This window comes from Bombyx mandarina, chromosome 16 (assembly GCF_030267445.1).
Source record: "Bombyx mandarina strain Sakado chromosome 16, ASM3026744v2".
NCBI lineage: Eukaryota > Metazoa > Arthropoda > Insecta > Lepidoptera > Bombycidae > Bombyx > Bombyx mandarina.
The window spans coordinates 1,346,007-1,359,309 of NC_143222.1; the positions used below are offsets into that span (position 1 = coordinate 1,346,007).

The 13,303-nt window shown below is 41.0% G+C and overlaps 1 protein-coding gene across 1 annotated transcript; it reads left to right on the forward strand.

Annotated features, from left to right (window-relative positions):
- Nucleotides 1-1,572: 1,572 nt before the first annotated feature.
- LOC114244224 (uncharacterized) lies at nt 1,573-13,191 on the forward strand. Its single transcript, XM_028175978.2, has 12 exons — nt 1,573-1,858; nt 3,053-3,216; nt 4,272-4,352; nt 7,005-7,168; nt 7,679-7,851; nt 8,403-8,502; nt 9,756-9,916; nt 10,238-10,359; nt 11,065-11,194; nt 11,312-11,438; nt 12,027-12,160; nt 13,019-13,191. Exons 1-12 carry the CDS (start codon nt 1,715-1,717, stop codon nt 13,139-13,141), a joined length of 1,623 nt encoding a protein of 540 aa, XP_028031779.2. The 5' UTR covers nt 1,573-1,714; the 3' UTR covers nt 13,142-13,191.
- Nucleotides 13,192-13,303: the final 112 nt, after the last annotated feature.

Consider the following 13,303-nt stretch of genomic DNA (forward strand, 5'->3'; position numbering starts at 1 on the left):
GATGTCAGTAGAGTTAAGCTCATCATTTTTGCTTTAGCGGAAATTGTACAAAAGTGACGACAGGGAAAGTTTACGGCAAGGTAACAGAAAGAAACAATTTCCAAATTAGTACTGACGTTTATTAAGCGCTCAAAGCTTGGAAATTAAACAATGTAAAATTAAGAATTATAAATTTCGGTTCAATTATTAATACAGTGTAAATACTTAATTTAATATTCTTACTTTATTAAATTTCTCAACTGATATTCACGACACTTTAAAATACTATTATGTAATACATAGTTACATAATCAGCATTTTAAGTCGCACTCTTTGTCTTTTAAACCCGATCCAGACGACCAAACCACAACACCATCAAGTCATCAAGTAAAAATGACAAGTCATCGTCGCCCATAACATGTCATATCGGATCCTCCCGATCCACGTTTGGTGCTTTTAGGTATTTAAAAAAAATGGTATTTAAAACATCGGTCATCATTCTCGTCGAACCCGTCGAATGCGAAGAAGGATTCGTCATATAAACGAATATTTTTTAAGTAGCAAGTTTATAGATAGGGAGGTAGGGACTATAAAGTTTGTATTTCATGATAGACTAGAAAGGGAGGATCTTTAAACAAGTGGGTATCTTTCTATTTACATGTAAAATTCATTTGAAAACCTATAAAATATTTGTTAAAATGTCTCAGTAGTTAGAATTTTTAGTCGTTTATTGTTGACCATTGCTATGATGTAGTTTGGTTGGATATAAAAAACCGCACTTTACGACAATTACGGTTCATATAAATGCTTCCCCACACTATGCTTCCTAAAGGCAATGACTTTAATGGCGGGAAATTTAAATTAAAAAGTTAAGCCGCCGCACTACAAATTTTAGAATTGTGCCAGGTTAGGGATACCAATTTTTATGTTATATGTATTATGTAATATTTCTCAATTTTCGAATGGAGGTTTAGTTTTTTATGTTGGCTAGGCCGATAAGCTGTTAAGAGAAAATAAAATATGTGAGTGCGAGTGAAGATGGGAAAGCCGATGCGGACGAATGTCAAATCAGTTTTTGGCGGGAACACGACAAGTTGAGTTATAAGTTAATTATTGTATGGGTAGGTATGGATGTAATTCATTATTCTCGTCTTGCGCCTAACCCATATTCATTATGATATTCTTCGACTATACTGTTCATCAGTCCTTAGCGCATATAAAGCAAATAAGCAGTAACATTTAGTGAACGGTGATTAATGTTCTTCTTGTGAATTTAGAAAAAATATATGCGGTATTGGCTTTTTATAAATCACAATCGCGGTCCAACTTGAGACATGACGAATTTCCCACCCTTAAAACCGGACGGCATAACGGGTTAGCATATAGCAAATGCATAACAAAGCATAAGCATATAGCATAAGCATAAACAAGCAGGATAGTGGTCCACGTGCAGACTTATTGTACGCTGTACACCCTATTACTAGTACATTAAGGACTGCTTTGCTCTGCTTTCTGTATAACAACAAAGCACAATATTATTGTATGTGAATTATTAATTAACATTAAATAAATTAAGTGACGCCATACTTTATGGATTCCATTGACGACTTGAGAAAGAGTATGTAATCGAAAACGTCATATTGGATCAAAAATAAAATTTGACAATTAAAGCAAGCTCAAAAACGATTATTTAAATTCGATTTTCTCATCTATTTATTGTGAATTCTGATTTAAAATGAAGATGGAAGGTGAGGCGACCACACTGAAAAGAACCTTAGCCGAGTGGAAATTCAGTCAATATCCTAAGTACATTTTACTGCCAATCGATGAAAATAACGAACAAATTTCATCGAATGTTAAGAACGTCGTGTTTTCTGAGGTACATAGCGTTCGTATTGAAGACTAATTAGTGGAAACATGACCCTGGTCCATTAAATTCCCTGATCCAATAACGGTGCTTTTAGGCACCACAAGCACCGGTCACCGTCCTCGTCGAACCTGTCGCATGCGACGATGGGCTCGACGAGCGAACTGACCCATAGACACAGCCCATTGAGTTTTTCGCCGGATCTTCTCAGTGGGTCGCGTTTCCGATTCGGTGGTAGATTCTGCGAAGCACTGCTCTTGCTAGGGTTAGTTTTAGCAACTCTCCGGTATGAGCCCCGTGAGCGCACCTACAAACGTTAGGGCGAAGCTGAAATAGCCTCTCAAAGCTATCATATAAAAATCATAAAAAAAAAAAAAAACTTGACGTAAGCCCGGGCGTATGGTATCCGCACCCACCGAGCCGAACCCTCGAGATTCCCCCACCCGTCCTGATAACGCTGGAAATACCCCTGTTCTATCAGCAATCCAACATCATCCCAAAAAACGTATCCATATTTGGCTTCGTCATCTTCAGCATTTATAAACCGCCGATCACTTTACCGATACTTCGTCTTCTTTTAACGCTTGCCAAAGCGATCTTTCGGAAGATTGTTTGATTTTAAACTTATCGGTTTTGTTCAGCTACAAGCTGTCGCTAATCTATATGAGTAGTGTCTCAAAATACGAACATAGTTCCGGTTGTTAAATTCATTATACAACATTTTAAAGTCTGTGCTTAGTGCGAGTTTGTTAACGTTCTCGATAGCGTAAAAGTTAACCCAACTTTGTATGCAGTTGGAACAGCGCTCCTAGCGGCAAACGTACGCAAATGTTCCCATTCCATACAAATATGAATGAGCTAACTTTTACGCTATCGAAAACGTTAAAAAACTCACACTAAGCACGCAGGAGAACACTTCATGGTATGGTGGCGGCTACTCAGTTAACATTATTTCATTATTTGTTGTATTGTGTCTTTATTAATTTTAATTTTATACAATTAGTAACTGACAATTTTAATTTTAATAATTTTGATTCGGTTTCATTTGATTTGGTTTCATTTTTGTTTTTAATCATTTTGATAAATTGTAATTTTAATTTTATGGGCTTAAGTTGCCTGAAATAAGCGCATTTCGTTTCATTTTCATTTCAATAATATATCACGGATTATAATAAGATAAAATATTGTATGAACGTTTTGATTCAGGCTACTCCGATTCCACTGGAAAATAACGTCAGACTCGTGTGTGTCTCTGTAGATGCACTCGCTAGCATTTTAGACATGGATCCGGATGTATCGAATCGAGAGGAATTCGTGGAGTTTGTATCCGGCAGGAAACTTCCTTACGGCGCTTTGCCTATTGCACATCGGTAAATGTGTTCTGCTCAACACATTAATATAAACAAATTCGCAAAAGTCTAACAGAAAAAAAACAGCCACTAGAGCAATAAAATCTGAAGTCTGAAGTCGTCGTGGCCTAAAGGATAAGACGTCCGGTGCATTCGTATGTAGCGATGCACCGGTGTTCGAATCCCGCAGCCGGGTAAAAAAATTTCTAATGAAATACGTACCTACTTAACAAATGTTCACGATTGGCTTCCAGGACGAAGGAATAACATCGTGTAATAAAAATCAAACCCGAAAAATTATAATTTGCGTAATTACTGGTGGTAGGAGCTCTTGTGAGTCCGCACGGGTAGGTACCACCACACGGCCTATTTCTGCCGTGAAGCAGTAATACGTTTTGGTTTGAAAGGCGGGGCAACCGTTGCAACTAAACTGATACCTTACAACTCATATCTCAAGGTGGGTGGCGGAATTTACGTTGTAGATATCCATGGGCTTCGGTAACCACTTAACACTAGGGGGGCCGTGAGCTCGTCCACCCATCTAAGCTATAAAAAATATGAATAGGTACATTAAACACAATTTTTACGGTTCAATCTCGGTTTTTTTTAATTGTCTTTATATTATTTTCTATGCTACGAATACTTACAGTTTACATGGGTCCACGGGCATAACGGATTATGTCTATGACTCGCGAAAACCAACAAAATATACTAAAATAATATTTATCTATTATAAATTCTTAATTTCCGTAGTATTTTAGTATTTTGTCCGTTATTCGCGATAAGTGGACATAATTAAAAAATATTCTTACGGTAGGCAATACTTTACAGTTATACGTTACCTATTTGATTGACCTACCTATGATTCTTGTCCACCTGATGGTTGTCTGGAAGAGATCTCTCATAGCGATAAGACCGCCAATTGTACTTTTTTGTATTTAATGTATCGCACTGTTTATTTGTTTTTTGGTGTACAATAAAGAATACTCTCTCTCTCTCTCTCTCTCTCTCTCTCTCTCTCTCTCTCTCTCTCTCTCTCTCTCTCTCTCTCTCTACTTAAATATATACGTTCTCAGTTATGGAGGTCATCAATATGGTCTATGGGCTGGTCAACTCGGAGACGGGCGGGCTCATATCATCGGAGAATATGTTAACAGGTGAGCATTCATGATAAAACACTCAATTATTTTTATAAACTTCTGCCTTTTATTCCCCTCCTTGATTTGTAAGCATTGACCACACGCGGGTCTTAGTCCTGGGTATTAGCTTTATAAAACGATGCAATGTATTATTCTTTTTTTTTTTTATTGCTTAGATGGGTGGACGAGCTCACAGCCCACCTGGTGTTAAGTGGTTACTGGAGCCGATAGACATCTACAACGTAAATGCGCCACCCACCTTGAGTTATAAGTTCTAAGGTCTCAGTATAGTTACAACGGCTGTCCCACCCTTGAAACCGAAACGCATTACTGCTTCACGGCAGAAGTAGACAGGGTGGTGGTACCTACCCGTGCGGACTCACAAGAGGTACTACTACCAGCTGTAAGTCTTCATAGGCATATTCAATTCAAGCATGAAATAATGTACATTGGATACCGCGCTAATAGACAATGCGATGAAGCTATGTAATTTTGCATTTACGTATTTACTGAATATATCAAAAGCGAACGCGGACGATCTCCAACACGATGGACCTCATAAAATCTGTGACTCACTCCAACATATATTATTGCCCTCACTCTGCGAAACCTTTTACGAATAATCCTAGAACAATGTCAGGAGATGCAGTGTGAAGTTTTCACTTTGTTTATCGACTTTGAAAAGGCCTTTGACTGTGTCAGTTGGTCCAGCATTTGGACTGTTTTGAAGAAAAAAGGCGTGCCCGACAAGTTCATAAATGTCATAAAAGCGCTTTACTATGGATCGTCGTGTAGAGTGCTCCACAGGGGAAAACTTACGGGTAATATCGTGGTCAATGCAGGCGTCAAGCTAGGTTGCTTGCTGTCTCCCCTGCTGTTTATAATGGTGCTTGATGATGTGATGCGTAGAGTCACCTGTAAATGTCGACAAGGACTGCCTTGGACCACGGATGAAGATCTAGAGGACATCGACTTTGCTGATGACATTTGCATCCTAGCAACCAATCGGCAGCAGCTACAAAACAAAGCAGATGATCTAATAAATGAAGCTGAAAAGGTAGGGCAGCTTATTAATTTTACAAAAACAAAAGAAATGCGCATAAATACCACCAATTCGGCTCCTATGTTGATCAAAGGGAGGCACATCGAGCAGGTGGGAAGCTTCTGTTACCTGGGCAGCATTGTGGACGATAGGCACCAAGGCAGACATTGCGGCTCGTATAAATAAAGCCAGAGCCGCGTTTAGTCAACTTAGGTCAGTGTGGAGTTCCTCAACCTTAACGAGACGAACAACGGTGAGGATCTTTAACTCAAATGTAAAGTCTGTATTGCTGTACGGGAGCGAAACTTGGTTTGTTCGCAAGGACTTGATAAGAAAACTTCAAGTGTTTGTGAATAGGTGCCTGCGTCAGATTTTAAAAATCTTTTGGCCTGAGAAGATCAGCAACAAAGAGCTGTGGAGGATCACTAAGCAGACACCAATGGAGAAGGAGATCCTTACGCGGAAGTGGTATTGGATTGGTCACATTTTGAGAAATCCCGATACCCACCTATCAAAGAGAGCACTGACCTGGAAAGTGTCTGGCAAAAGGAAGAGAGTCCGCCCCAGAACAACTTGGCATCGCTCGGTGGAGCAGGAGCTAGGGGTCTTGGGCATGACGTGGGAGGAGCTAGAACAGACTGCCCAAGATCAATCTAAATGGAACAATTTGATTCGAGCCCTACACCCCAGCAGAGGCTAATAGGAAAGAATGATGATGATGATGACTCTGCGAAACTTCGTGCCGCATGGCGTCACATCGCGAGAGCATTGATATCGCAGGATCCGACTGATGCATGACCTCGACCACTCTGTCAAGAGTGTACGACTGGGAAGAAGAATGAAAAGCGAATTCTTTCTCCAGGCGTGATTTTTGTCATCATAATGTAGTGCCATCGGTTATTCGGCAAGCATTACGGCCGCTGGAATCAAGGCTGGGGCGGATCTGGTCGGACCAAGCATTGGGGGCGTCCCGCAATCTACTTATATCTAAGAAAAGCTAATTTATCTTCTTAGTCGTTTGCACTTTTGGCAGTGAGGTCATGGTTATTAGTTCGGGTGGTGATACGCTTCACAAGACGTGGCTATTTCTCGCGTACCGTGGCTCTTCTTGTACACGCGTTGACGAGACCTACTAATCTATACTAATATTATAAAGCTGAAGAGTTTGTTTGTTTGAACACGATAATCTCAAGAACTACTGGTCCGATTTGGAAAATTCTTTCAGTGTTAGATAGCCCATTTATTGAGGAAGGCTATAGGTTATATAGCATCACGCTAAGACCAATACAAGCGGAGCACTAATAAAGAATGTTTCAAAATCGGGTTTTTTTGCCTTTTGAGAGCTTCCGCTGCGTGCGCTGCAGAAGCGGTTAAAGTTTCGCTAAAATAATGTACGACAGAATTGTTCCCCTTTAAAAGATCTAAAAAAAAGTCCGCAACAGCATGTCTATATGTTAAGGTTGGCTCACTATAACGTGTTTTTTATGCTAACCAAATTTGTTCTAAAATAAAGCATTATTTGTGAACTATTCCACGCGGACGAAGTCGTGGGCAAAAGCTAGTTACTTATAAGCTAATTAAGAAGTTCTCAACTACAAGACGTGGATGAGGTTTGTATTTTTGTTCAGTCGCAATGAGAGATGGCAACTGCAGCTGAAAGGGTCCGGCCCGACGCCGTACTCCCGGATGCGCGACGGTCGCTTGGTGTTACGCGCGGCCATCAGGGAAATGGTGGTCAGTGAAGCCTGCCACTATCTGGGCGTGCCCACAACACGAGCGGCCGCTGTCATCGGTAAGTTGGTTGGATGAACCACGCTTTTCTACAAAAAATCATTTTTCCTTACACTATTTTTAAATCAAATTTATTTTCCATTTTTTAGTTGAATTTCAATTTCTTCTATATATTTTTTTTCTTTTTTCCTTTTAAATATTGAATTGTCATCGGTCCATAATAAGTATACCAAACTTCGAGTTAATCCGACGTTTTGAAGGGGGTCAAAATCATGTTCAAAGATTCCGTTACATACATACGTATGAAGCTAATAAAAGCGTATTAAAATACTGGTGATACCAAATGTTTACACGCGTATTAACTCAATTTTGAATATTTTTGGAAAATTGTACACTATTAATGCGAAAAAGCGAATATTCGGTAGGCATCGGCTTGGCTCTACCCCTGGCATTGCTCCAGTCCATGGGCGACGGTAACCACTCACCATCAGGTGGGCCGTATGCTCGTCTGCCTACAAGGGCATTAAAAAAAAAATTGTCACGTATTCACCCCTCGTTATGATCGTTGCAGTCAGCGATGACGCCGTTGTCCGGGACATGTATTACTCTGGGTGTCCTCGCCGGGAGAGCGCCGCCGTCGTCCTGAGATTAGCAAAATGCTGGTTCCGTTTTGGGTCCTTGGAAGTTCTGAGTCGCGCCGGAGAGCTGACCGTCTTGAGACAGCTGACCGATTTCATTATCAAAGTAAGCATTTAAGTACTTTCCACGGTAAAGGAATAATAAAATCGTGTAATAAAAATCAAACCCGCAAAATTATAATTGGCGTAATTACTGGTGGTAGGACCTCTTGTGAGTCCGCGCGGGTAGATACCACCGCCCTGCTTATTTCTGCCGTGAAACAGTAATGCGTTTCGGTTTGAAGGGCGGAGCGGCCGCTGTAACTATACTTGAGACCTTAGAACTTATATCTCAAGGTGGGTGGCGCATTTTACGTTGTAGATATCTATGGGCTCCTGTAACCACATCTAAAAACATAGCTTCCTCACGACGACAGAAATAGGCTACGAACTGTCTGCTAACAATACTTAGCTATACCTCGTTTGGTTTGCACGCTTCATGTTAAGAGGCGATGAGTAAGGTGATCAGTTATGACCGCAGCCGTAAGGCTGGAGAATATCGCTGCAGCCATCCAAATGTCACATCTTCATGTCACTAGTGTTGCCAGTACTTGCGTAACGTCATTGTTCAGGCCCTAGCAGGCCCTTGTCTGTGGTTTGATGTTAGTTCTGTTTCAGGAACATTTTCCCGATATCCATTTATCAGACGAGAATCGTTTTATAAGATTGTTCTCTGATATAGCGCACAGAACTCTCGATATGGTGGCTAAATGGCAAGGTGAAGTACCTAAAGTCTCATATGACTATAATAAATATAATGTAAAACTATTTTTTATATATGTGATTCGCGACAACTGAAGAAAATGCTAAGATTATAAAAGTTAATCAAAGATTTTAAAGCCATGAGAACGCCACTTAAGAATTTTATATTGATTTCAAAAAAGTTCTGCACGCAATCGAATGTAAAGTCGCCAGCAGTTGAGCGGGTGCAACGACCTCTTAAGGGATTTGCTTTGATTTAGGTTGCGTGTTCACGATTTTTTTGAGTTCTAAGGTTATCTGTTTTTACAATATAATGACTGCCCCATCCTTCAAACCGAAACGCATTACTACTTTACGGCAGATTTAGGGCAGCTCGTGGTACCTACCCTGGCGGATTCACAAGACGTCCTACTACCAGTAACATAAAATTGCCCAAAATGATCGGTATTTCTGCAGAAGAAATTAGGATTGTTACACATTTACGTTGAGAGAGTAAATTGACATCCCTCCGGCTTCGGAAACTTCTCCCATACTCTATAATAAGATACTGATGAGAAAGTAACTGTTTGTTCCTACCGCAAAGAGAAAGTATGCATCGTTTGAGCAACTTTATTCTTTCTACCTAGTTTTGAGTGGCCATCAGACCCCATAGACATCGACAACTTAAATACCGCCACACATCCCCACCCTTCTAAGTCTTAGCTTTTCAGTATAACGGCTACCCTCACCCTTCAAACCGAAACGCATTACTTTTTCACAGCAGAAATAGCTAAAGTCGTGGTATCTACCTGCGCGGACTCAAAAGACGCCATGCCACCAAAACAATTTATTAAACTGAGTGTTAACAGTAAACCTTTGCATGTTTTCTTGAGATAATTCTTAAATCCAATCGGTACCTACATTTTTTTAGATGGGTGGACGAGCTCAATGCCCACCTGGTGTTGAGTGGTTACTGGAGCCCATAGAACTGGAGCATCTAGAATGTCAATGCGCCACCCACCTTGAGATATAAGTTCTAAGGTCTCTAGTTACAACGGCTGCCCCACCATTCAAACCGAAACGTATTACTGCTTCACGGCAGAAATCGGCAAGGCGGTGGTACCTACCCGTGTGGATTCACAAGAGGTCCTACCACCATTAAAAAAATATACCAGTAAGGTAATACATTGTGGTATAGCCGATAAATTTCATTGTAAATAGCTGACGTTTCTGATTAAAACACCGTCATTTTCGCATAGCAACCTTCGATCGTAAAAATAAAAATTTCAGGTTTGGGTTTCACGCACGGCTTATTAAATACCGACAACATGAGTATACTTGGGGTAACAATGGATTACGGTCCGTTTGGATTTGTCGATTCATACGACAGTGGTTTTGTGGCCAACTGCTCTGACGGTGAAGGAAAGTATGCGTTGGCGAAGCAACCTGATGTATGATGATGTGTTACATTTATTTATTTATTGCTTAGTTGGACGGACGATCTCACGGCCCACCTGGTATTAAGTGGTTACCGGAGCCCATAGTCATCTACAACTTAAATGCCACTGCCCACCTTGAGATATGAGCTCTAAGGTCTCAGTTTACAACCGCTGCTCTATCCCTCAAACCGAAACGCATTACTGCTTCACGGCAAAAATAAGCAGGGTGGTGGTACCTACCCGTGCAGACTACCACCAGTAAAGAAATTTATTTTCCATCACACCGCTTTCAAGCCAAACAAGCTGTACCGATAATGTTTGTGCACAAATTAGGTCGTGGTATGGAATATAGGTCAACTAGCGAATGCTTTGAAACCGTTATTGACTTCATCACAACAAGTGCACATGTTGCACATCCTGAAAACCTTGGATACGTACTGCAAGAATAAGATATTGTAAGTTTCTTAATTGGGTAAGGTTATTTTATGTTAACTCATAGGATGGCGATTAGTTGTTCTTGGTGGTTTGTTTAACGTTATCTTCCACTGAGTTTCTCGCCGGATCTTCTCAGTGGGTCGCGTTTCCGATCCGGCGGTAGATTCTGCGAAGCACCGCTCTTGCTAGGGTCAGTGTTAGCAACACCTCCGGTTTGAGCACCGAGAGCTCACCTACGCGCTAGGGTAACGCTGAAATAGCCTCACAAGGCTATCAGAATAGGTATTAAAAAAACCATGGCCAAATACCATGCGAATATGTTTTTGGGGAAAGAGGGATTGTTAGTGGCTCTGGGCCTTTCCAGCATGCGATCGCAATGGAATTCGTAGGTCAGACGAAACGTTCCACGGTATTGGCGGTAACCATCCATACATCATCTTCGATGGTACGCGGATAGATGTACCATGTAAGGATGGATGGATGGTACGGGAACTGGGCATCATAACACAAGGACTTGCACAATTTCCGGGTGCAGCCAAACCGCAGAAACATCTAGAACATCTAGATGTTAATTGTCGTTTGTTTTTTTTTTGTTTTACACGAATAGCCCGGTAAACGATCACAAATTCATCTTAATATTTTTAAATGCTTAGTCTCATGAATAGAACAGCGGTATGCCTCTACGTAGAAAACTTAAAATGCTCTATTCCACATAATCAACCAAGGGAAACGTTTCTAATGAAGATCGGTTTGAAAGAAGAGCGTTGGGGAGACGAGCAACTGGTAGAGAAGTTGTTAGACATGATGCAGCAGACTGGAGCCGATTTTACTGCTACGTTCAGGCAACTAGCTGAGGTAAGATGCGAAGCTCAACCTAGGAAAAATATTAACCTCTATCTTCTATCTAGTAAGAGCGTAAATGTGTGGGTAGTTTGAGACATTCAGGTTACACTGTTTCTGTTTTATTGTTAGTTGGAACCATCGGAGCTGGTCAGCGAAGTGAAGATATCAGAGAAGTGGTCGCTCAAACGTTTGTCATCTCACGCTTCGTGGGGCTGCTGGCTCGACCAGTATCGTGAGAGGCTCGACAAGGAAGCTGGTGGGTTTTAAAATCGGATCTCAAAGTCGGAGGGTCCTAACAACGGTTTCAGTATTTTCATGGGACATATCATTAGTATCTCGTCACTGCTTTCTGCCACTGCCACAGTATAGTTCAAGCCTACACCGGTGGTGCAACCATGTAATCATTCTGTTGCGAAGCATTCATGTCAACTGAATTAAGGGGTCGCATAGTCATTTTAATCCTCCACCATATCTCAAGCCGACATTGACTTAGAGATGTCTATGAGCTTGGGTAACCACACGTGATCCAGTCACCCTAGGCACTCGAACTAATGGAAAAAAACCTATACCTACTGTTTTTGTGAATACTGTATTCAATTTATTTCGTCACGATTTAAGTAACTGAAGTAGCTTATAATACGCGCTTATTCACAAACACTACACAAGCGCAACGTGTGAACGTGTTGAACGCGAGCTACATGGTAGGCGGAGTGGGGGTGTTAGGTTTTATTTTCGTTACGGAATTTCTTGATTCCGTCGCCGCGCTCAAAGCCCGCGATAAACGCTATGCAATGGCTTAATATTATTTTATAATAATGAAAGTAAACGTAAAACGGTTGTGCAGTTGACGCGAGCTCAGTTGGAATGTTTGAAGATGAGCGTCGGAGGCGCATGCTGAGCGTCAATCCAGTTTACGTTCCTCGCAATTGGATCCTGCACGAAGCTATTGTTGACGCCGAAAAGGATGACTTTGGAAAAGTAAAGCTTAACTATCTAAGCACCGAACGCGACGAAGGGTTTGTCGTGCAACTTAACCCACTAAGTTTCACGCCGAATCTTCTCAGTGTGTCGCAATTTCGATCCGCTGGTATAATCAACACTGTTCTTGCTAGGGCTAGCGTTAACAAATTCGTCAGGCCGAACTCTGTGAGCTCACCTACACCAAGCGAGCGAAACTAACAATATAACCCCTCGAGGTTACCTATTAGGACAGGTAGGAAAATAATAATTAAATAATAGCAAAATTGCTTCCATGGATCGGCCTTTTTTTTTTTTATTGCCTAGATGTGTGGACGAGCTCACAGCCCACCTGGTGTTAAGTGGTTACTGGAACCCATAGACATCTACAACGTAAATGCGCCACACACCTTGAGATATAAGTTCTAAGGTCGCACTATAGTTACAACGGCTGCCCCACCCTTGAAACCGAAACGCATTAGTGCTTCACGGCAGAAATAGGCGAGGCTGTGGTACCTACCCGTGCGGACTCACAAGAGGTCCTACCACCAGTAATTACGCCAATTATAATTTTGCGGGTTTGATTTTTATTACACGATGTTATTCCTTCACCGTAGAAGTCAATCGTTACACATTTGTTAAGTATGTATTTCATTAGAAAAATTGGTACCCGCCTGCGGGATTCGAACACCGGTGCATCGCTCAACACGTATGCACCGGACGTCTTATCCTTTAGGCCACGACGATTCTACTTCGTTTTTAGGTATTTATCACTTAGGTATCTTTTTTAATAGATAGAGATAGACTTTATTAATAGAGTCGATCTCTCGACGGTTTGCGCTCAAAGGGTTATCTTTCTAAATTATTCACCTATCTCAGGTACAGTTCTTGTTGGAAGTGATAAGACGTCCCTACGACATTAACCCAGAGGCTGAATTACGTGGTTTCTCAGCCCAACCACCTCAATGGGCGTACGCTTTGAAGATCAGCTGCTCAACATAGATTACGTGATGTGTGAAATTTTTGTCAAATAATATCAAATTATCAATTCAGTGTAGATTTTATTGAATTTTATTAGATTTTCCCTCCAAAAAAATGACTAAGAAGTTTTATTTCTGTGGAATTAACGATTTAGCATTACATCCACGATAATAGTATATTTAA

Coding starts and splice junctions, on each gene's coding strand:
- LOC114244224 (XM_028175978.2), top strand. CDS start 1,715: ATGAAGATGGAAGGTGAGGCGACCACACTGAAAAGAACCTTAGCCGAG. Junction 3,217..4,271: donor GCTTTGCCTATTGCACATCG/GTAAATGTGTTC, acceptor ATACGTTCTCAG/TTATGGAGGTCATCAATATG. Junction 9,917..10,237: donor CGTTGGCGAAGCAACCTGAT/GTATGATGATGT, acceptor TGCACAAATTAG/GTCGTGGTATGGAATATAGG.